Source organism: Bactrocera tryoni, chromosome 1 (genome assembly GCF_016617805.1).
Source record: "Bactrocera tryoni isolate S06 chromosome 1, CSIRO_BtryS06_freeze2, whole genome shotgun sequence".
Classification (NCBI taxonomy): Eukaryota; Metazoa; Arthropoda; class Insecta; order Diptera; family Tephritidae; genus Bactrocera; species Bactrocera tryoni.
Window position 1 is genome coordinate 34,852,653 of NC_052499.1, and position 25,375 is coordinate 34,878,027.

The following is a 25,375-nucleotide window of genomic DNA, read 5'->3' on the forward strand; positions in this document are numbered from 1 at the left end:
ATGGTAAATGATATCTCCGCCAAGCCGTTAGTCCCAGAAAATAATATTGTACAGATAATATTTAATTATATTAAGCCAAGATCAATTTAATTTAGAAAGTACAAATCGAAAAATATGCTCAATTACGATCCAAATGTAATGTTGTCACAGTTCCTTTCGAAAATATTTGTGAACCAAATACAAAAGAAGTAGCCCATCACAAATTTGTAAAAGTACGAGATACTCTAAGTACACATATACATACTTACGTACTTATTTTTATACATAATAATCACACATTGTTGGGACTTTCACTTCGACACCTCCAATTCAATTAATCTCTGTTCAATTGCATTTAATTGCCCCACAAAGCACTCAGAAATAGCCCATGGCGTAAACCTAAGACCTCCAAATTGTTTTTGTTATGGCAAAATTGAAGGTGAACGTGTTTGAAAAATCTTTGGGCATTTCTTTTCCAAGTGGTCTTCAACAACTGGTATTCACTGTTACTTATCAGCATGAACACACACCGACACATTGAAAAGCTTATTGGCCCTAATAAGCCTTCGACATGCTGTCAAGCAATAAATATTGGGTGAATTCGAATAGCGACCGGAGTATGGCTAGTACCAGCTCAGTATCCGTCAACAACAGGGTGTAACTACCAAGCCAAATACAAAATTGTACTCATTTTTCTAGAGAAAAAAAAAACAAGTTAAAGTAAATATTTGCAGAAATATCGCTTTGAATGACAGCGAATGTTAAATTTCGACAGCTAAAAATGATTAATCACCATCGTCACGCTTGGGTTGATCACATATATCCAATCGATTGGGAAGTAAGTCACTATGAATGAGCGTTTATAAATTGCGCCGTAGATTGTCGGTAAAACAAATGAAGTAGTGACTTCGAGGCAGCAAAAAGTGTATGTGCGTTGCTCTACTTCGCACGTCTGGAAGCCGTGAGAATCGGTTTGAACCGATTTGCGGATATGCATAACAATTTTATATGCCAGAGAAATTTAAACTATTACAAAGCATTGCTTACAACTGTATTTTTTTCTTACAGACTATTATTATTCACCGCGGCCATATTAGCGCCATGTCTCAACACATTTGCACAATTTAACCACTTTGGTGAGCACCTCAACACACATACCGGCAGCGAATGCGCATTGATACTCTCGGGACCCGGACGCTCATCAGTCTATGATTACAATGTGAATCTTTTCCGTGGCACAATGTAAGTTAACTAATACTTTTCCAAATCATTACTGCATATACTTGGTTGTGCTGTGTCCACCTAAAGGTTGATGTATATATAAACGTACCTTTACAAATACAGGTTAATTTTGAGTCAGCGAAATTGATTTCAGTATTCAAACAATTAGAAAATCTGGTCGAGAATATAATATCCACATAACTTTATTGGATAAAGAAAAAGTAAAAATAAAGGCATTGTCATGTTACTTCAAAGCCACAAAAGTGTTAAAGATTTACTTTCTTGTTGAACATATTTTGATAGAAAATGTAATACGCTGATTGTCACAAATATTTATTAAGTGCGATACATAATTTATTATGAGTGGGCGCGTGTTCACAAACTAAAACACAAAAGTCGTAAGACGCTGGTCGCCTCGTGCCTCGGCTTCCAATTGCAGTTTATAACTACTTGTACACTACTGTGCAATAATCCTCTTCCTTAGAACATAGAACATATGTATATATTTATGTTGTTCGCACCCTGCCTGTTTCGGCAGGGCAAGAGTCATTGAGTAATTGCAATTGCCGGCCGCAAATAATGCCAACAAAACTGCCATAAATATGTATGTATTTATTTAATTTTTATTTATTTATTTATTTATTATAATTGTTGTAGCTATAGCGAATGGTGAAAGAGGCTTCTTCAGCAATTCGCCACTGATCAAAGATCCAATTATCTAAATATGTGAACTCCAAATGACCGGCATGGATTTTATGCAAATAATTTACTTTAATAAAGTATGTTGAAAGAAATCTGCCTTTATATATAATATTCGTCTTTCAAAAATTATAACAATCATGGGGGGTTGAGTTCACTGTGACAATGTAAATGTTGTTTGTTTAGACATGGGTTTTTCAAGAAGAAATAAAACGCATATAATTCAACATTTTGGTCAAGAATTGAGGTTTGTTATAAAGATAAGGGTTTGCCATTATTTTTGAAATATGGTGAAGTGACCGCCGCGGCTGGTTCGAATTAATTCCAGCAGAGAGGCCCGATCACTTTCTTCAGCAATTGGGGCCCTATGTCAGCTATAACGCGCCGAATATTCTCTTCCAAGATATCAATCGCATTGGCATTATGTGCGTAGGCAAACGATTTCACGTAACCATAAAAAACAGTCCAGTGGTGTTTAATCACAAGATCTTGGCCACTCCACAGTCCCACAATGCGAAATGCGCTCACCAGAATTTTCCTTCAATAAATGTATCGTTTCACTAGCTTCGTGCTATGTCATCCACACGTCTATAGAGTTCCCCATTGACTGTAATAATACCACATGTGCGGTTGTATTTTTGAAGAAACATGGAACTGCCCATAAGTTAAACTAATTAGTGACTTTTTGGGGATTTAACGATTTCTACAATGGCTTGTGGATTATAATCACTGCAAATGGGATAGTTTTGTTACCCACTCCACCAAAAAAGCAGAGCGCCTACCGAATTATTACTTTGGCAATAAATTTGCGCGATTGTTGTTCCGGAGTAAGTCTGTTTATTAAGAAATGGCAAATCAAATTGAGCATAAATCAATTAACAAAAATATCAACTTCGAACTTTGTCATTGAAAACCACACAGCTGCCCCGTTACTTACTTGAAAATCGCAAAGGGATTCTCGAAAGCAACTGCTTATTATTTTTTCCTGCTCGAATAAACTAAGCTCTACTTAATCACAAGTGTAGACATATACCAAATTGTTACCTATACATATATACAATCTTTTCAAGGATTTCTGTAATTACTTTACCACAATTTTCGCAAACAAATAAAATATCAAGACGATTGTACCTATGTATGTAGTATGTTTAACCGCCAACGAAAGTAAGTGAACTCATTTGCATGTAATGTTCCATATATGTATGTATGTAAAGTGATGTGTAATGAATATTCGAACAGCAATAAAACTTGTAACAAACTAATTTTCTGCTTGATTTTGCACGCTATTAAAACAAATGGAGCGGCAGCTTGTTGGTGTCGTGCAAAAACAAAAGAAACCCATAAGAACTGACAACATGTTCAGGTGTCAGCAGTGCGGCAAGTGCACTAAGTGCTTACTATTGCAATGTGAGCTGATATGAGAGGCGCCGCAAGCAGACGAACAAAATTGAGTGAGTAATTTGAAATAAATACCGTCCTACCAGTTAACATATGTACATGCTCAAGTAAAACCATCATATGACCAAAAACATCTTCGAATGTAACGGCATTGTTGTTGCCGCGGCTGCGCCACAGCCCGCAAACGACGAGATCAGTTTTAAAAGGTATACCGATGCGACGTTCTCATACTGCCACAAGCCATCGCAGATTGCATTGTAAACCGAAGATTCGCTGGTGAATTTCATGCCACGGCAGCTCGCCCCACAGCTTGGCAGATTCAGTTGTATTTGGTTATGTATGAAAGGCGACGGATGCACTATTGCATCATCGCCTGTAACAGCTGTGGCATTCGCTCACCAACCAGACACCAAAGAAACGGCGAATCATAAGACCAAATTATAGCTGCAGCTGGCAGTTCGCTCTAACGACTTTTCGGTAACCACAGAGTCGTGGCACAAATGTATAATGTGCAAAAGGTGACTACTCGGCTAAGTTAGAAAGCGTGTGTTCAGTGGAACTATTTCGAAAATGTCTGCATTTTAACCAATTCTTTTATGATCATTATTATTTAGAGTGAGAAAAAGTTTGGTGTACAGAGTTAACATTTGTTTGTCATCGGATCAGAAGTCGGTGCTTCCTCAACTATTTATCCGATGGAAGTTGTAAGGATTTTTATTACTTTTACGGATTATTCAAGTCGTCATTTTGTAAAGTTAAATTACTTACGCACTCATATATAGTAGCTGTCTATCGCTGCGTATCAAGCAATGAACTTTCTATTAAAACGGAAGTCTCAATTGTGGTTTTGCAATGAGTAGTCCAACTTTAAAGTTGTGTGGGTGCTTTTGAAAACATTCAAAATAAAGATATTGCATAATAGTGTCCACTGTACTTCAAAATTTTAAAACAATTTCGTTTCAATTGGTGCCCTAAGTGGTTTAGTGATTTGCACTTTCACCAATTTCTATCTTTTTTAATTTTGTTTTTTGAAGTCATAGATTTGATCTACTTTTGCATTAGACATTTCACTTTTTCGGAAGCAACTTAACCACTGCTTGGAGCGCTCATACACATTTGAAAGGATTCGGATACATTCAGGTTCATTAGCATTACATTTCTACATATGTACAATAGAGTAGCGATGAGTTCATACATAATTAAGTGAATGTGGGTATTTATACCTAAAGTGGAAATCAATTATTGTCTTTTTTTTACTTTTGCGGAATTATGCACTCATAGTAAACGCCCACACTTATTGTTTCTCGCCAACTAAATGAGGGCATTCATCAGTGAAATCAAGTGGAAAGTGAAGGTATTGAAATGTGTTTTGCTTCGTTGGTAGGGATTTAGGACCGATTTCTACAACTGAATCTGGATTTATTCCGAGCATAACCAAAATATAGCTAAATATTAATTTTCAAAGTTAATTTTAAAGTTAAATGCAATTGGAACTAATGTAAATTATTAATATTTCGGTCAAATTAGAAACAAAATATGTAAAAGGAAGTTACATAAAAATACAACAACTTACATTTAAGGTACACAACATCTATAAGTTGGTAATAAAAATAATCGTAAACATTCAAAAACTTGTAAAAATCCTCAATGCACACTTTATTGTATTAACATTATACCTCAATAATTCCACAATATTCTTAGAAAAAAGGATAAACACATTTTTTTATACTCCTGTTCACCTAATCAGGATAAATATAGAGTTATATATATAGTAAATATATAAATGATCAGCATCGTCTCATCATGAATTTCGCGTGGCTCAGCGATAAAAATTGAGGGGTCTTGATGAAACTTGGAACACATATTTATTGGCATTCCAGATCTCATTACATAGTTTGGGTCTAAAATCGGCTGAAAACTGAACACTTGGCTGACTTTACTCCACATAGATTAATTATGGTATGTGAGGTAATCCAACGAAACCCAGGGAGCATTTAATTAGAAAGCGGCATGTTAATAGCTTGCGGTAATGGCTAAAACAGACTAAACCGCTTCAGGACGATTTAGTGTAATTTTCGCTTTGATTTTGTCAAGCAATGAAGGTGAATCCTTTCGAAGGTATTTAGCCGGCGGTGATTCTTGCGCTTCCTAACTATTATTGACGGATTTTCTCTAAAAAGTCAACTATAGGTACTAGGGTCCGCATAGTCGGTACCCAGGGGCTTGAACAGTTTTGATTGGATTTAGACAATTTTTGGTCACAAAGTGGCATACTCTAAACGCATTATTCGTGCAAAGTTTTATCATGTTATATTAATTGCTTCTTGATTTGTGCAGTGGAAAATGAAAGAACCAAATAAAATTTAAAATTGTGCTATATGGGAATTCGTCGCCGTAGTCCGATTTCGTCCACTTTTGCACTGTGACATAGGGACATGAGATGAATGTCATGGACTAAAAATAGTTGAAATCGGTTCCGCGGGTCCTTAGATATGGTATTTAGCCTAAAATTAGGCGGTGCCGTTCCCATAGTCCAGTGCTTACCTCGGCTCCTATAAAATTCACTCATACCATCTGGTGTAAAATTGTATTCCTCTTACTGTACACAGTACTGTTAAATGGACGGGCTTATATCGAGCATATCGATAGGGATGCTAAAGGTATTTGTCGTGAACGAATTGGTTATTGGAAGCGATTTAAGAGGTATGTTCAGTAAACCAAATAAAGGCCGGGTTACGCCCCCTTTTTCAAAATTTTTAGTCCACTGGTGCCCTTTGCTAATACGATCCCCTGTGCTAAATTACAGTTCTATATCATAATTTCTTAGCGTTCTTCTTTACTGGTTTTGGTACCGCTTACGCGGTTATAGCGAGTTAAGCCAGTCGTTTCTTCTTTTCGATATTTGGCGCCAATTCAAGATACCAAGTGCAGCCAGGCCTTTTCTACCTCAACTTTTCAACGGAGACCTTCTTCCTCTTCCTCTGCTTCCACCGGCGTCTACTGAATCGAAGGCCTTAAAAGTTGGAGTATTCTTTTTCATCCGGGCAACGTGACCTAGCCAGCGCTGTGACCGCTGTCTCTTATCTCGTACAACTCATCGTCCCTTCAACTGCGGTACTCGAAGTTGCCAATGCGCCAAGAGCCATAAACCTTCCGCTAAGAAAAATACTCCTAAGGGGGACTTATCAGATCCATGATACAGTATGCTAAATTTGACTAAAATCGTTTAATGTGATTAATGAATCAGTAAACCTTTAAGAAGATTGGCAAACTTTCTAAAAAAAAACTTTTTTCCGAGATATTGCTATACCTATCGTATTTTACGCATCCCTAACGAATAGAGGCACAAATAAGAGTGTATTCACCTCTACGGTTCAGTTTTAATACTCGTATTTTTGTCTTTTCTCGTGGTCAAGTCGTTGTTTTGCTGCAATGGCGGCTTGTTGCCAACCGGCACGAAGTCACATGACGCACTTGCTGTTTTTACTTGTTTCATTGTATTTTTATTTATATCACTCATTTTGTCTAAGCGAATAGAGCCAAAAGGGAAGTCTAAAAATGAATTTTCCAAGTAAATGTGGTGGAAGACTAGTTTTCCTAGTTTGAAATTCAGTGACTGCAAACGAAAGTGCGAAGCGAGTGCGTGACTACAGAGTCAAATCGCCAAAATTCACTCCGCATTTAATATTTTCAGCAATTACGCACATAACTTTTTAATAGGAAGAGTATAACTAAGCAATCTGTTGATTAAAGATATACAAACTGTGCCAAAGATGTACGAAATGAAGCTGCGATTTAAATCTAGTCGGTATGCCACATTGTAGAGCGAAGAAGTGGGTGCCGGAATTGCTTCGTAACGGTACACAGCGTTTGGTAGGCCCATCTTCCCAGTCCATTGATCAGAAATTCATTTCCACATTGCTCTTAATATCGGCTATATTTGCAATGGTGCAAGGTAACATTCGGACCTTCAAAACGTCCTTCTCTTTCAATTTGAAATGATTCACAACAGCGATGATGTATGCGGTAACCTGCAGGTCGTTTTATTCATCTGACGGAGGCTGGTTAGGTGAGTAATACCTACTTAAAATGTTCTTCTTCTTTTTCACTGGCGTAGAAACCGGTTACGTAGTTATAGCCGAGTTTTTCAATTCGCTGAACTATGTCAATGTCGTGGTATATCTCATGCAGCTCATCGTTCCATCGAATGCGATATTCGCTGTGGCCAACGCGCAAAGGACCAAACATTTCTCTCGACGTCGACTCATCAGTTGTTGTCATCGTCTAAGCCTCTGCACCATATAGCAGGACGGGAATAATGAGTGATTTCTAAAGCTTTGTTTAATCCAATGTCGCAGATGTCAACGGTTTAAAATATATGTATATTCTAAAGTTGTTATTTTGGGTGTGAAGTGAATGGACTTGGGTGCATTCTGCAGCTGCTCCAGAAACCACAAAATTTCTCAAATTGAAATCTATGATTGTCGCTTTGGCAATGATTTTAGTACAAAATGGAATTATGGAGTTTGAACTTGAATTGGATTTAAAATGGCGAGTGCTGTGACTAAGCTATAATTTAAAACGAAAAAGTGATATAAATCCAAACGATTATCTTTCGTTCACATTTAATAATAATATGGAGTTTACTTTTACCCAAGCCTACATAATAGGTGTTCGCTATGTTTATCGTTGTCTCATCATAGTCTGTTGCATAAGTAATCGCATTATCCAATTACTATTACATGCTAACAGTAACGAAATATATTATAAAACATGCATATTTATATGCATGCATGTAAACACACAACTACAAATTTGGTTTCGCGTCGCACACTTATGGACCACATTATAGTAATTACACCGTTGACTGGGACAACAAAACGCGTGAGGCATTTGCTAAAATTTAATTCAACAAGTTACTGGCAAATTTTTATTGCCGACTTTGGCCGTTTTAAATTTTCTCTAACTTTGCGAAGTGTTGCCACGTGACTCTTTAGAAATAACCAGTCCATACCAACAAGGCCTAGACCGAGCAGCGAGGATGTACTTACGCAATGAAAAGTGTAACTTAGAGATTACCGAAAGCGAGCGTTGTAATATTACTTATCTTTCGCCTGGTTGCTATTGCAAGATAGCTTTCTTCGTATCTGCAATGAGATACGAGTACGAACATATGTGTATGTATATAAAATTTTCAGTTCACCAGATTGGTCTGGAAGTGCCACCAGCTGGCTTGGCTGGTCGGCTGGTCGGCTGGTCATGTGGCAGTGCAAAAATGTCGCCTTGCAGACAAAAAAAGTACTCTTGATCCAAAATCAATGGCTAGTTGTTTAACGGCATTTCAAGTCACCTTCAACCAGCCGACACCATTTATGTTGAAATCTCCAGCGAGTTTTTTTTTTAGTTCGCAGATACTTGAATTGAATTAGGGTCTGCGTACTGATGTAAAATTGCACTTAATAAAGTTCAATGCGCGCCTGGAAAAAATGCCGTAATTGACGAGGCTAAAACTAGTTCGAATGAGTAAATCATGATTGCAAATGAGAAATAAATATCGAATACCTCAAAAAATTAATATAATTATCGCGTACTAAAATAGTTTTTTATGCAAATATTATCAATTAGATATTGTTTTATATATACATAATATAAGTCTTGTAGAGGTATTTAATTTATGCAAGTCTTATAGTATAGTTAGATTTAGTATGAAAGCTTTGATTTCCGAGGTATTAACAAGTTATAAAGCTTGCACTTTGTTCATCATTCAACCTCTGTGGTCTTATTCTGGGTAGACGATATTCGTAGTTGAATTTAGTATTGTAATGGGCTGATCTATGAGGCATAAAAAGTATTTTTGTTCCCATGTTTTTGTATGCACTTCTACAAGAAGTACTTCATAACTTAATTTACATAAATAAAATCAGAATGAGTTCCACGACTTAAAAATATCTTGAAATTTTGATTGCAAGAAGTTAAAAGGGTCAATGGCAAGTTGATTGCTCCCAAGCCCAGATACTCATGTACTTGAAGAAATGACCTGGTTTTTAGATAACTTAGATTATGTTTTGAGGAATATGAAATATTATGTTTTACTTTTCATTTATTCATTTTTGGTAGCCGAGTTCAAACCGGATAGTATTTAAAGAGCTTGATATGACTTTTCTACAGTGTATGGTACGTCTTGCTAAAGTATTTTACTGTAGTAACTGCTTTTAAGAAAAATATATACTAATTTATATTGAGTTATTTTTCTTTAACTTAAATATAATATTAGAAATAAATTTTATTTAAAATCAAGCTCATGATTCTCGAAAATGTTTACATGGAACATTCGACATTAATTAGTCATACTCAGCTCCAATGGTAAGACTGATTTCCCCCGGTTGCACGAACGTCTGGTGGTACCACTTATTGGTATCTAAAACAACTAAGAAGATAATAAATATTTTTTAAAATATACCTTTACCTAGGAAAAAAACTTACTTATGTCCCCCTTTCGAACGATGGTGTCGAAGCGTTTACATTTGAAGTAGCATTCCGGTGGAGGTGCGAGTAGCCATCGTTTACTGCCCGACAGCTGTGCTTGCCACGATGGTAGACGCACATTGTCGATCTATGGCAAGTACATTAAAATACTATTTACGAGCTTGCTTCATTTATACTTACATGCATGTGTGCACCCAGTCCAGCTGTGCCGATGAAGAACCAATCTACTGCGTTGTTTTCGGATGTGGGTGGAAGAAAGTAGGGACGCCCATAATGCTTACGAAATTCTTCAGCTGTCTCGGGATTACAATTACTCCAGCCAAAATACCACGGCTGATAGCCAGGCTGTAGCTCCACGCGTTCTTTAGGCATATCCAAGGCTTTGTAAAGATTCTTGAAACCTGTCTGGTAGGGCAGAAACTGGCAATCGAGTATTTTTTGTTTGCGTTTTGCATTGACATAAATGTCACGGAAGTACCAGTAATTGAATTTCTACAAAAAAAATAAATACTCTTAGTCATTTGAAATAAATAAGTCATATCTGAAATAGTACGAAACATAAATATCTGAGAAAAGGTGCGCTCTAATCTTAAAAAAGTACTCACAGTTAGTGCTGTCCAATTTTTTGTGGCATCCTCCACTATGACTGGCCCTCCTCCATAGGCATATCTCGATGCGAATTCCTCACTTGTTATGCCACGTAAACGTATTGCATTTTCTATTTTATCACAAAAGCTGCAGTCTTCAGAAGGTCGAAAAGCATATCGAAGTGCTCTTGGCAACTCTAGTAGACAGCGCTGCAATAATTACTTTATTATATCTTTGGTATTTTAAGGGTTTTCAACAGTTTTTTCTTGGCCACCTTTATTAAAATCATAGTTGATTGATTAACCAAAAGTACCAGTGAACACACTAAGGATACAAACTTGAGAAATGCATACATAACTATATGAATAAGAGATTATCTAATGTATAAAAAAATATTCCCATTCTTTCATTTATTGTGCTGATTTTCAATGTAATACGTTGGTTGCTATATATATTTCTGGCCTTTATAATGTAAATAGGCATATTTATTAACGAAAATGGTAATTTTTTAATTTTTTTTTACTTTTATTTTTTTTTGTCGATTGCTGTTTTGTTTCGGGCTCATACGAATAGATCCATGATTCGTTACCTGTGACGATCTTATAAACGTCTTTTGAAGCACCGCGATCGTATTTTTTCAGCATTTCTTTACACGAGCCTTTTTTTGAGCGATTGTGAAATTGTGCGGGATCCAACGAGAACAAACCTTTTTTACGGCCAGGTGTTCATGCAATATCGAATGTATGCTGTTGGGAGAAATGCATAGGCATGCCTCTATCTGAAGGTATGTTACATGACGGTCTTGCATTATCAGTTCACGTACGGCATCGATGTTTTCTGGCACAACGGCTGTTTTTGGACGACCTTCACGGAATTCGTCTTTGAGCGAGCGTCGGCCACGATTGAATTCGTTATACCAGTTTTTCACAGTGCTATAGAATGGTGTTTCATAGCCATACAAAGATTTTAGTTAATCGATGCACTCTTGTCGTGATAATCCACGTCGAAAGTTGTGAAAAATGATCGCACGAAAATGTTCACGAGTTAATTCCACTTTTTGGCCGAGATGAATTTTTTAATTCCCTGTAAATAAAACAATTCACGATTAAATGACAAAACGTTCTGAGTGATGTTATGCTAAAAAATGTCAAACTTTCCAATGGAAATGTCAGATTGCACCTGGCAACACTTAGTGTTGCCCTAGGCCAGAATATATATAGCAGCCCTCGTACATTTGAAGAATCATCTTCATAGTTGTGCGGCGTGTGTTGAGAAATGGCGGTCATTTTGTGCCTCAAAGAACCAACGTCAGCCTTACAATTTCGCGTACTTATGGTATACGCTGCGTTGACAGTTCCGCAGTCAGTAGGGGGTTTCTTTAGCTATTGCAAGATTGCATGAAGCTCAAAAATCCTAAACAAAAATTTGCAAGAACACGAATACACCTAATTGTAAAAACGGAAATATCAGCGAGATGTATGTGGGCATGTGACAGCTAACACATGAAAGTGAGTTTTGAATTGTCATATTATGCAGCCATTGCATATTTTGTTGTGAGCGTGTTTTGTTGATGTGCCGTTGCACGAATTGGAAAACTTTGCAGAATTCCCGTTTTATACTTTTTATAAGGGTCTCCATTCCATTGGCAATATTGCTAGCAATCCATATTTTTAGCAATCTTAAATTGGCTGCCTAGGTGTCCCTTAAGGAATGTTATAATAGAGATAATAAATATATGTATTAAAATATAATTTTGCATATTTTCGGTATTAAACTATAGTATACTACTATGAGTAAAAAATAGTAAGACTTTGTTTATATTTTTAAAATTCTTAATTTATTTTTCAAAATCTATGGCGTCAAAGTAATCCCACATGGCTCCAACACACTTTTACCAAGGTTTTTCCAATCCTCAAAACAGTTATTAAAGTCAATTACCAGAATAACCTTCAATGATATTAGTTTAAAATTTGGCAAAGAAAACTCATGATGAATCAATGCAGTGCCGGTGCCTTACGTGGTGCAAAAGCAAAAAGTTGTCGGCCCTTGTTAACTTTGCCACGATATTCCGCAGACTGATCGTTCGTTTCCGAGTCGTAAGCATAGATCTAATACTCATCGGTAATAATATTGGTCTACAACTTTGCTTCCGCCGTTTTCCAATAGATGTCTTTAGGGTCAAGCACTGGGCGATTAAATCGATTTAATCGTTTTATATCGATCGTGGACATTTGTGTCAACACTAACCCAACAAAATATTTGTAGAGATCTGTTTGCATCCAAAATTTATTCTCAACTGAAAATGTCACTTTTTGAGCCGAATTCTCGACTTGCGGGAAATTTTGCTTTTATTTTTTTAATTCCAAGAAAAATGAGGCTGAGGCTCATCGAAGGCTTTCGGATACATACGGTGAGGCTGTCCTAAGTGCAAGAACATGTCGCGAATGGTTTCAACGTTTTAAGAATGGTGATAATGAAGTCGAAGACCGGGATGGTGGTGGAAGGGAGAAGATTTTCGAAGATTCTGAATTGGAAGCATTACTCGATCAAGATGCGTTTCAAACCCAAGAGGAATTGGCCGAATCGTTGCAAGTGAGACAGCAAGCCGTATCAAAACGCCTCAAAGCCATGGGGATGATTCAGAAACAAGGAAACTGGGTTCCTTACGACGTGAAACCAAGAGATGTCTTTGCATGTGAACAGCTGCTTCAAAGGCACAACCGAAAGGTATTTTTACATCGCATTGTAACTGGCGACGAAAAATGGCTCCACTACGATAATCCTAAGCGAAGAAAGTCATGGGGAAAGCCTGGACATGCCTCCACGTCGACGGCAAAACCGAACATTCATGGCGCCAAGGTTATGCTCTGCAATTGGTGGGACTAGCTGGGGGTGATATATTATGAGCTGATAAAGCCAAGTGAAACCATCACAGGAGATCGATACCGAACGCAACTGATGCGTTTGCGCCGAGCACTAAAAAAAAACGGCCACAGTACGAGGAAAGACACGATAAAGTCATTCTCCAGCATGACAATGCTCGGCCTCACGTCGCAAAGGTGGTCTGGTATTCTTAAGACGTTGCTCCATCTGACTACCACTTGTTCCGATCGATGGCACACGGTCTAGCTAACAAGCACCTCAGTTTTTATGAAGAAGTCAAAAATTGGATTGATAAGGAGTTCATTCGTCACGGAATACGCATGCTGCCAGAAAGATGGTTAAAAGTAGTAGCTAGCGACGGCCAATATTTTGAATAACATTTTTCTAACCTTTTTTATACAATAAAGCCTTAAATTTACAAAAAAAAAAACGGCGGAAGCAAAGTTGTAGACCAATATGTTTCACAACATTCCGGTAGTCGGAAAGCATTGTTTCACAGACGTTTACTCGACGCTGTTTTTCGAATAAAATTTAGTGTTTTGGACACCATCGTGCTTTCTATTTTCTTAGGGCCATATGATTTTTAAAATAGTTTTCACTGATCCTTCCGTTACTCCAACGATGTCAGTAAAATCTCTGATAGTAAATTGTCGATACTTAAGCACCAATTCCTTTATTTTATCGACGTGGTAATCATGAGCTGATGTTGATGGCCTTTCGTCGGCTCATTATGCACAACATTGTTGATCGTGACAATTACCGACCAGCGTCAACTGATTTGATGCAACACGAACAATCTATGGCCGCCTTTGGTTCAACTCAAATAATATCAGCTTAGTTTCTTCAATTGAACCAATCAATTATTCGAGTAGTGTAGTATTGATTCCAATCAAGTGAGTCATACTCGGGTGAAAATGTATGAACTTTGAGAATGAGCGGTTAGTTTCATGGACATGAATGTTAGAAATGAATTATTCGAAGTATTGCCCATCGCTAATCATGACTTTTTCGATGTCGTCTTGTGAGTGGAACTGCTTTTGAGCCATACCAGATTTGGCAACGTGAGGCTGAGCGTTGTAATGCAGCAGAATCACTTTTTCGGGCCTCACCCGGTATTGAGGTTATAAGGTTATGTAAAGAATCATTCCCTATGAATCTAGTCGCTTTAAAATAGCACAGATTCTCATCGAGCAATATCTCCAATTCTCCTTCTTCGAAGTTGTTTGTGATGTCTTTACGTGTACGGTTGTAATATCGAATTCCGTAAAGTTTTTGGATTTCCCGCTGTGCTTTAACCGCCGATTTCTTTGACTGAAAGATGAGAATCAACACTTCCCGCAAGTGACGATTATTTGGCATAAAATTGGACATATTCGTACAAACAAAAGTATATGACACATAAACAAAGTCACTGTGGAAGCACAGTTTTTTCAAATGTTTAGGTTAAGTTTATCACGATTTCAATTTTTGGATATATCGAAATCGATCACCACTAACGGCTGGAGCCATCTATTGACAAACATCGAGAACTTAGTTGCGCTCCTAATAGATCTCACATACTGACACATGTTTTTGGTAAAAACTTAGCTGTAGGCATTAGAGTCCATAGTTTCGGTATATGACGCAGTTTTAGATCGATCTCGCACTGTAACATAGTAATGCCTGTATAATGTTACCTACCGAATTTACTTGAAATTGGTTGAGTAGATCCTAAGATATTGGTTTTCACTTAAAGATGAGCCTATGTCCCGCTTCTATAAAATTTTGTTTATCATCTCGGCTGCAAAACTTAATGTCTCTGAAGAATTTTTTTAATGAGTTATCGCGCTTTTAGTGCTTTTTCCCATAACCGTTATAGGGCGAGTTTCGATTTCACCCATTTTAACACTGTTGGAGGAGGAGGTTTTGAGCAATTTTGATTGCTTTAGCTAAAGTGGTTTAGGAGATCTGTATTGACGTGGCACGACCAACCAGGACGTGGTTATGGACTGATTCAGTGTACAAAAATATTTTAAACTACAGGTGCCAACGCATCCGTGATCTTCAGTACCAAACTCACTTTGTGACATTATTTGTGACTTAGTTTAAGCAATAGTAATTCTATTTACGATACTTATATATAATATCTCAATATTTACTTAGGTGAATGTTTCCAATGGCATATGCATGGACGATTACCCAGATATCCCGGAGTTACTTCGGTTGATCTCTTTGATTGGTATTTTAAAAAATCATAGGTTGAAAATGGCGATTATACTGTATACCAGGTTATTGGATAAAATTCAATTGGCGGAATTTAAGATTTTTAGATAATGCACAATTGTACGGAATTTTCTATCTCTGCATTGTACCATAAGTATAAAAAAGCGTGTTCTTTCGTTTGAACATTTACATTGCCTACCCAATACTTCGGCATACCTTTGAAGACATTTCCTTGCAGAAATAATTGTATCCATAAGCCGAGAGAATAAAAATCAAGCAAAAATTTAAGAATTTCCATCGTTTACTCGCATTTTCACTTTCAGTTTCACACAAAACTTTCTCTACACAACTGAATGCTTTCGGATCCAGACACCTTTCTTTGCACTTTACTGCCAACTGCTGCAACTTCAACTTTGCGTCGACTTTACCGCAAAACATTTCGCACATAAGCTCTAGATAGCGATACAACCGAAGCGCTACAATACCAAAGGACTACTGTGATCAGGATTACGGCATTTTTACGCAATAGTGCAATAGATTGTCTTACTACTTGCTCCATATGCGAGTGTCGGCATTTACGCCTTCAAACGGCAATAATGTGATTATCAGCTTCCTTACAGTCCTTCTGGCATACGCCTCTTTGTTTGCTCCACAATGGGAGGCATATGGGTATGCACAATTGTATGTGTCCTGACGTAATTTGTATTTTCGTCAGTCTGTTGTTGTTCAAGACATGCTGACGCAGGCATTGAACTCTCCTACGCTCATGTGATATATAGTATACTCGTTTTTATGATGTGTTTCCCGCCGTTTTGTGCTGTGGGCGCTGAGAGTGTCCTTAAACGATAAGCAAGCAACAAGTTGATTGGGTAATAAAGAATAGATGAAGTGGGTTACTAAAGCATGTGATGAAATGCAATTATTAGTCGATTTGTTCGCGGCTATACATGTTGGTGGATGAATGAAATAAAGTGGGTATTTTAACACCCTCGATAGACTTTATTTTACTTGGAAACCGTTGGTATAATGTATATATGTATTTCTAAACATGGATATATTTACATATGTATTTGTGACTTTGTTTTTAACTCAGCTCTAATTATTTATTTTAACTATTTTGCAGAAATCCCTACACAGCAGATAGCACCTGCATTACCTATGATGCAGTGAACGCCGCCTATTTGGATGCTCGAAAGCGAATCCGTATGTATCGTACTTAAACAATTGTAATCATTAACGCTCCCATACATTTATATGTAAAAGTATATATGTATATCTAATATCAATATAGAGGAAGAGTACACAGATCTAGTTATTAGTTATCTACTGCAATTCAATATAAGCTAATGAAACTTAAAATAACGTTATACATATTTATAATAAGTAGGTATAGCTGTAATCCCATTATTTACACATCAAAATTGAGATGTCATCTAAAAGTGAACGGTGTCGGGAAATTTATCTAATTATAAAAAATGCACTAAGCACGCTAGATAATTAAGTCCGAAGCTTTTGTTTAGAAGTTACTAAAGGACCCGTCCACGCTTCACTGTGGCTGATACATAGATAATACTACTACTAACATCTATATGATTTCTATTAGTTGGATTATAACTATTAGTTAATGCGATATAGCATTTTCGTAAAGCTACTTGTGTTAGTATACAAAAAATGGATCATAAAGCATTTCGTGTGTTAATAAAGCATTGCTTTTTTTGGGGAAAATACTGTTGAATTTGGGCTCAGGGAAATCCACCGATGAAAAGATACATATTTGCTAAGCTTAAAGTGGCGAAAGCACTGTGCAAAGTGGGCGCTTCGCAAGTTCGTAATTCAACAAAAACAACGAATAACTGATTCTGAGAAGTATTTGAGTGCTCTTTAATTGTAATAAAACCAAAATTGTTCGTCAGTGATAGAAACATAGCTCCATCATTTCCCACTGGAGCCCAATCGACAGTCATTCCAGTGGACTCCTCAAGCGTGGCAACGAAAAAGGCGGCTGGAAAGGTTATGACATCAGTCTTTTGGGATGCACGTGCTATAATACATACTCAACGACTGATTATTGAGCCAGTTATACTCTATTTCACTGCGTAGTTGGTTGCAGTTCTTTTCTTCTATTCCAAATATTTAGCAATTGTATTATTTTTAAGAAGACTCTGTTTAAAATTGTACGCATATATTCAAATAATTCCTACAAACATGAATTTTGTACAAATGCTTATGATTTAAAATATAATTTTTGTATTTATGAGTTGTATTAAATTTTGACATAAAGAGATAAAAGGTATCCTATGTCCTTACCCTGGTTCTAAGCTACCTTCCCTCCAATTTTCAGCCAAATCGGTTTAGCCGTTCCTCAGTTATAAATCAGAATTGTCGTCTTACCGTTTAGACCTACCCTGGACTACGACAAAGATTTTAAAACCAAAATCAGCCGTTCTCGAGTTTTAATCAGACTAACGAACAACAATTCATTTTCATTTATATAGATTATGTTCAACATTTTGAAAATCTTTGTTCTTAACCATTTCATTCTTTGTAATATGATTGAAATTCGACTAATCCATTCACTATCAAATGTAATGTTACAAAAATAAAACAAGTTTAACTTTGCAGAATATATTTTAAGAGTACAAAAGTAGAAAAACAATATTTGAATATGTTTCCATATTTGGATACTGGAAATAAGGTATACGAAGGTTAAGGAAGGAAAAGTGGGCAATTATTTTACGTGAAGGTACTGCACACTTTTTGAATTCCTTTTCCTTCATTATTAAAAGTACTTGAGACTGAATTCATTGCTAATTTAACATTAATCGTTCATACGAAGCTGTAAAATATGAAGCAAGTTATTCTAACATGCCCAGATAGTTACATAGATATCTACTTTTATTATTGTAAAAAGTAGCCGTTATAAAGTTGTATAAGCGATTTTAATTTGTATGGTTATTAGTTTATATAATTCGCTCATTTTTAATACACACTTCTCTCAGAAGCTTTTCGTGTATTTCGTTTTGTTAATTGAAATGTTGAAAACGGATAACATCGGTTCAAATTAGTTAGACGTATTATCTTGGCTGTATAGGTACCAAAATGGGTGAAATATGACATGCAATGTTTTTCGTTACTCCTAATTATATACCGATTATATCGGTCTATATTGTTTTCGTCCTTCCTTAATTGTTTGTAGTGCAGTTTTGCCAAATTGATGACATTTCATCCCTACGAGATCATTGCAATAATTTCCCATCAACTCGTAAAGTTCCCCCTCGTATGGATAAAAGTGAAATATTTGTTGTCTTGTAAACTGGCACATATTTCTTTATATTCAATTCAACTTGCTGTTGCTAGAGTTGTATATTTGATAAAGCGAATTGACTGGCCTTACTTTATCCAATATAACCACAAGGCCAAACTGTAGTACAATAAACTCAAGAAAAGTAGTTCTGGTAAGAAAGAGAACAAGATTAAAAGCGAATTAGAAATTCTGGATAAAAAGACTAGATTCAAATATGGAGTTTTTCTGTCAGAGGAAAAAGTTTAAAACAGTTTTTTCGACGAGTTAATTTTAATAAAAAGAAAATAGTTGATGAGATAACTGCTGGCGGGGTCAAATCGTAAACAATCTGTTCGTTTCCAAATACTGACTTTGTGTAGTACTAAAAAGCTTTAGTTGGCGTTAATTTCAAAATACTTGTCTTATTTGCTCGTGTTAATGACAAAATCAATTCTTGATACTATATTTTAAATCTTTTTGACTTTTTTACACCAACGCATGTTATGATAAGACTAAAAGTATGCATATACATATACATAGATCAACGTAACTGTATATTCTAAAATACTTTGGAATTTCAGATGTGGCGCAGCCGAAAGGTGATTGGAAAACGGAAGAATTGGCTACAGTCGGTGAGCTGCTGCTGGACATTTCGATACAGTTAGCGAGGACGTAAGTAGAAAATATTCGTAGCTATTTTACTTATATATAAATATTTCTCAGTACTCTTACAAAATGCATTTGTCATTAACGAGTGGGAGCATAACACCAAAAACTTGAACACAAACCCAATTTTTTGCGTATATTCAATTCACAACAAATGTTACAGAGGAACAGAAATGGCATTGTAAGGTAGTTAAAAGAGAAGTAAATGAACGTGCAGCTCTCTAAACAATTAGTATTACATTATTTGTGTATAAATTTAATTGTTTATATACACTGAATTTTCACTTTTGGGTTACTCGAAAATTCATAAATAAAAATACATAAATTGCTTGAAAATGTTTTGAAACAAATTGTCCATCATTTATACTCTAACATTTTAAATAAAATAATTTGCCATCTTTTTGTCAATACTGACACTGGACGACGGCGATTATTAAATACTCGTAGTTATCCGAATATGTACAGTTGTTCATTGATCTATTAAACGTTTTAAGTAAAAGCTAAAAAATAATTGTGAGTAGAGTAATCGAATTTCTCAATTAAGCTCCAAACGTATTTGTTTTTAGCAAATAACGCATATTGGCAGCTGAGATACATATTTTCTGTTTAATTATTCTCTATGTTATTCTCGTTTCCTTTTCATATTGCCATATAAGGATTTGGTTAATTGCATATTTTATACTTAACGGTCAGCTGCCGGCCACACTTCAAACTAGGTTAATTTGATAATTTTGCAACATTTACAGTTAGGCAGCAGTTCTGCGTGTGCGAACGGAAGAATAACTTGGCTCGACACTGCTATTATCATTTTCCAAAAAGAGTCAGCGCGAAAAATTCGCATGAATTAGAAGCGTAAAGGTTTAGCGATTGGCATTAAGTTGTTAACTTGGAGGCTCAACAGATGTTGGTTGAAATGAAAAGAGTAAATAGCCATTAATGTGGGTGGCATTTCAATATATTTGTATTGATATACATATGCTGTAATTTCTGACAAATTGTCGGCGCGCAATACTGCGTCTAATAATGCTATTGGCAATTATTGGTAATAAATACAGCTGTGGCCAAAATGTTAGAAATAGCGCGTCTGTTCATACTATAACTATGTACTATACTATAACAAACATACCTCGCTTCGATTTATATGGTTGCTTAATTATGCTTATATATTAAACTGTATGATAATCATTTTACTTGGTTTACTCGGTGTGTAGAATTAATTACCACAATAAAATGAAAACACAAGAAAAACATGTTTCGCTAAGGGGGCTTACTAGTTTGTGGTCCTTTTAATAAGGGCCAGTTGCAATTGAAAAATTTAACTTCCCAGCATTGACTTGGCATGCTTGAAATCTCCAAGCTAAAGCGTGTATTGAGTGGGTCCAATTTTTCGTGTATTTTTCGGAATAATTTAGATGATTGCCTTCAGATAAAACCATTTTAACACAGCACGGTAACACAGTGAAATTTCACCTTATATTCACTACTACGTAAAGACTACTTAAAGACTGCAAAAGAATTAACTTTTGAATTGCCCCAAAGCATTAGACGCCTTTGAACGTTTGCTCTAAAAGCATCATCTACGTTATGTGATTTCGATTTTTTTTCTTTTCAATACAACATTTCTTTGCGACTTGTCCGAAGCTCTTATTTAGGAGAGTGTTTTATAGGTAGACCGTTTGTGGAACGTTTATCGGTTTCAGTGAAAAACATATGCAGTGCTTACAGTTTGCGCATGTGTCTATTACTTTATAAACATATAAGTTTGTTCATACTACACTATATTACCATGTAGGCTTGACCCATTGCATTCGTTTGGTAATTTGCTGCTTATGCACTATTGGTATCATTCGCCCTTTATGTCATCCAGGTGCATAATGAGCATGATACATTGTATGTATGTATTATATATTAAACGTATATATGAACTTTTTTCTATATTAGTTACGGCCTGTCTTATGAAGAAATTGAAAAAGGTCTGCCCACTATTGACACATCGAAAACCCTCATTCGAGATGTGTGCCCACCTTTTTTTGCGGGAGTTGAGTGCCGACCGGGAAAATATCGCCGCTTCGATGGGCTGTGCAATAACATCGATCATCCCACTTGGGGTGCCACCATGGCGCCGTTCCAGCGTCTGATTGGTCCACTATATGCGGATGGTATAAATGCACCACGCATTTCAGTGACCGGACATGATTTACCAATTTCTCGTATTGTTTCGCGTACAATGCATCCGGATGATGGTTACCACGACCACGCTGGCACTGTCATGGTGATCGCTTGGGGACAATTCATGGATCACGATTTCACACTTACGGGTACACCGCTGGGTGGGTTTCCTGTTTATACTTCTTGTTGTGCTTTAGATTTTATTGATCTTCGTTTTTCTCACAGATCCTATCAATCGAAATGATCCGGAAGAGTGCTGCAAACGTCCACTACACCTTAAGCATCCATATTGCAATGAGATTCGGGTTCCAGACGATGACTATTTCTATCGGCTCTTTAATGTGAAATGCATTGATTTTGTACGCGCTTTCCCATCACCACGGCCCGGCTGTCGGCTAGGTAAGCATTCGTTACGATTTAAAGCTACAATGTTCTCATGACGAGAGAAGTTTTATGAAATAGCTAAATTAGGGAAGGGAAATACAAAAATTTTTATTCTTATATTTGTTAAAAAACAGAATTATCTTGTGAATTTCTTGAGCACTTTTGAAGTCCGATTAGGCAAATATTCCACTATCTCAAAAAGTTATGCTATAACAACTAAATTCTACTAAACGAAAATTTGAATACTAAAATTACCAACACATTAATCTAATAAATATTCTATTTTCAGGGTCGCGCCAACAATTCAATACACTCACTGGTGTGATTGACGCCAACACTGTATACGGCGTTACGGAAAAGTTCGCTCGAAAGCTTCGAACTGGCTATGGTGGCTTAATGCGTATGAATCCCGTCTTCCAAGAATATGGGCTTAAGGATTTGTTGCCATTGAAGCTCGACATACCCGATGAGGGATGCACGCGCCCGAACAAAAGCATGTTTTGCTTTGAAGGAGGTGAGATTCGGGTGAACGAACAGCTGGTGCTAACGTGCATGCACACATTGATGGCGCGCGAACATAATCGCATAGCGACCGCATTAGGCCAAATCAATAAACATTGGGACGATGAAACGATTTTCCAAGAAGCACGTCGCATCAATATTGCTATTGTGCAACATGTGACGTATAACGAGTTCTTACCGATATTATTGGGCAAAGAGGTGATGGAGAAGTTCGGTTTGGTGCTACAGAAGGATGGCTACTGGGATGGCTATGACTCCAAAGTCAATCCTGGTATTATTGATGCTTTTGCTGGTGCTGCATTTCGTTTTGGACACTCTTTACTACCCACCGCCGTGGAGCGTTGGTCTAAAGCACATAAATTTATAGCCTCGAAACGTTTATCGGATTTAATTCGTCGCCCGTATGACTTGTATCGTGCTGGTGTGCTAGATGAATATTTTATGGGTTTGATGAATCAAGTGGCGCAAGCGATGGATGACTCAATTACACAGGAGGTAACGAATCATCTCTTCAAAAAAGAGGGTGCGCGATACGGATTGGATTTAGTGGCGTTTAATATGCAGCGTGGCCGTGAATTCGGTTTGCCTGGTTATATGGAATTTAGAAAGTTCTGTGGCCTGCCCACCTCGACATCGTGGGAGGAAATGTTTGGTTCAATGCCAAACGACACAATTGTTCGTTACGAAAGCATTTTTGAGTAAGTGCGAATTTCTGTTTTTTTTTTTTTGATTTTGATTTTAATTTTTTTTTTATGTTTTGCTTAAAGACATCCAGCTGATATTGATCTTTGGTCGGGCGGTGTTTCAGAGAAGCCTTTACCGGGTTCTATGCTGGGACCCACCTTTGCATGCGTTATCGCAACTCAGATGAGTTACTCTCGCCGGGGCGACCGTTTCTGGTATGAGCTTCCGAACCAACCATCATCATTCACTCCAGAGCAGTTACAAGAACTGCGAAAGGCCAAGCTATCACGCCTTATATGTGATAACACCGATCTTATCGACACCGTACAGATATACCCTATGGTGTTGCCAGATCATGAAATGTAAGTTTTTATTGAACACATGAAAAGAAGAGTAAATGTCTGTTACTCTCCAAATTATTTACACATTTTTAGCCCTTAAAGGGGTATTCTAGTCTACATAGAAGCATAAATTTCAGGTAATTTTTAAAGTGTCGTAAAAAAAAGGCAATTAATATTTTTATTATCCATTTTTTATTAATTATTTGTTAATTTTAGAAGAGTACAGAAAAACAAACCGAAATTTAAAAATTTCAAAAATTATGAGCTGACGAATTGGGGGGTCTCTAAAAATTCCCAAGTGACCATGCCCATGATTTCAACCCTCCTAGTTTTTTGAAACCAATAAAAAAAAGGAAAAGTGGAAAATTTTTTTTTTTAAAAATGGCGACTGCCTGAAAAAAAAATTTTTTTTTGATCACTTTTTCTGACTATTTCGAATTTTTTAAAAATAATAAAAATAAAAATTTGGGGATGGGGCTAGTTACAACCATAGACAAGCCTATAAAGAAGACTCTATAAAAATTTCAAGTAAATCGGTTCAGTAGCACCTGAGAAATCGTGGGTATCGCGTTTAAAGTTTCGCGTAAAGTCTTTTGTTCGATTAGTTCCGGCCGAACCAGGATGCCGGGTCAGAAAAATGCCTATATCTCCGAAAACAATTTGAATTTGGAAAAATCCTATTGTACACATATTCTTGAATAGTTAAATTTTGGAAATATAAAAAAAAAATCGATTTTTTAAAATTTCGAGACTAGAATACCCCCTTAAGGTATGCCGACCTTATAACGTATTGTTCTATTAATTAACACCGTCCTTCAATTGCACACTTTTCTAAATATATTCCAATTGTTTTAGTAATCCAAGGGTGCCTTGCAAGAGCGGCATAATTCCATCAATTGATCTGACAAAATGGGCCGACTACTCCAGTCCCGAAGTAGGACATCAGCCAGTATACGTAAGAAAAAATGAAATTAATATTTTATTTACTAATCTGATATTTAAACACTTTTTTCAGAACTTTATTAATGAAATACCTGACACATTGCTGAATTTTAAGAAAAAATAGACTGGATAGCTGGATCATGAACAAGATGAGGCAAACGTCTTTTTAATTTGTTGATTTAATTTTGAAATTTAACGTTAAGTATTAAACTTTGGGCGTTAAAACAACTAAAGTATAGAGATTTGGAACGAATAGCGCTATTACATTTACTTTCTTCAATTTCTACATTCAAAAGCAAATACTCACTATTTATGTACAATACATACTTACATTGATAGGTACTAACCTCTCTAAGTCACTTTGTTGCCTTCCACTAGAAAATAAGTGTCAAAATGTTTATCATATTCATACATTTATTGCTTATATAGCAGCTTTATGATTTTCTCACATCAATAGCCTACAATTTTAGGACTATTTTGACCACGTGCATTTGCAAAAATTTTCAACACGCATTTCGTCTGCTCGATACATACATACATATATGTACATAATTATTAATTTTATGGTTATTGTTTTCTCAAATTTCCTTCGTACATGAATGTTTGTGTAAATGTTTTTGTTTTTGTAATAACCATGTACATATTTAGTATAAATAGTGAAATTTAAGCGAACACACATACACATTGCATAAAGATTGTTCTTCGTTTACAAGTACGTATAAAGTGAAATTTAAGATATGATGAATTTGTTATAATCTGCGTAAAAAATAAATGAATATTTTGTATAATTATTATTACAATTGGTAGTATATATGCAAACTAGCTGCGCCAGTTCGTATTGATCTTTAAATGACGTACTAAATTTTTCTCTTCCTTAATAAGAGTGAACATAGAGCTATTGAATTTCAATTGCTGCATTTATGCGCTT

At 36.3% G+C, this 25,375-nt stretch overlaps 2 protein-coding genes across 2 annotated transcripts; one reads left to right on the top strand and one right to left on the bottom strand.

Moving 5' to 3' along the window:
- LOC120766781 (peroxidase) lies at window positions 1-24,739 on the top strand. The gene is made up of 10 exons (XM_040092473.1): window positions 1-26; window positions 1,048-1,221; window positions 16,580-16,659; window positions 19,321-19,411; window positions 21,347-21,735; window positions 21,800-21,973; window positions 22,248-23,178; window positions 23,248-23,526; window positions 24,361-24,460; window positions 24,521-24,739. The coding sequence occupies exons 1-10, from the start codon at window positions 1-3 to the stop codon at window positions 24,569-24,571; spliced, it is 2,295 nt and encodes a 764-aa protein (XP_039948407.1). The 3' UTR covers window positions 24,572-24,739.
- LOC120778235 lies at window positions 9,563-15,940 on the bottom strand. The gene is made up of 5 exons (XM_040109996.1): window positions 15,673-15,940; window positions 10,389-10,580; window positions 9,964-10,275; window positions 9,781-9,910; window positions 9,563-9,724 (listed from the first exon to the last, which is right to left on the bottom strand). Exons 1-5 carry the CDS (start codon window positions 15,901-15,903, stop codon window positions 9,639-9,641), a joined length of 951 nt encoding a protein of 316 aa, XP_039965930.1. The 5' UTR covers window positions 15,904-15,940; the 3' UTR covers window positions 9,563-9,638.
- Window positions 24,740-25,375: the final 636 nt, after the last annotated feature.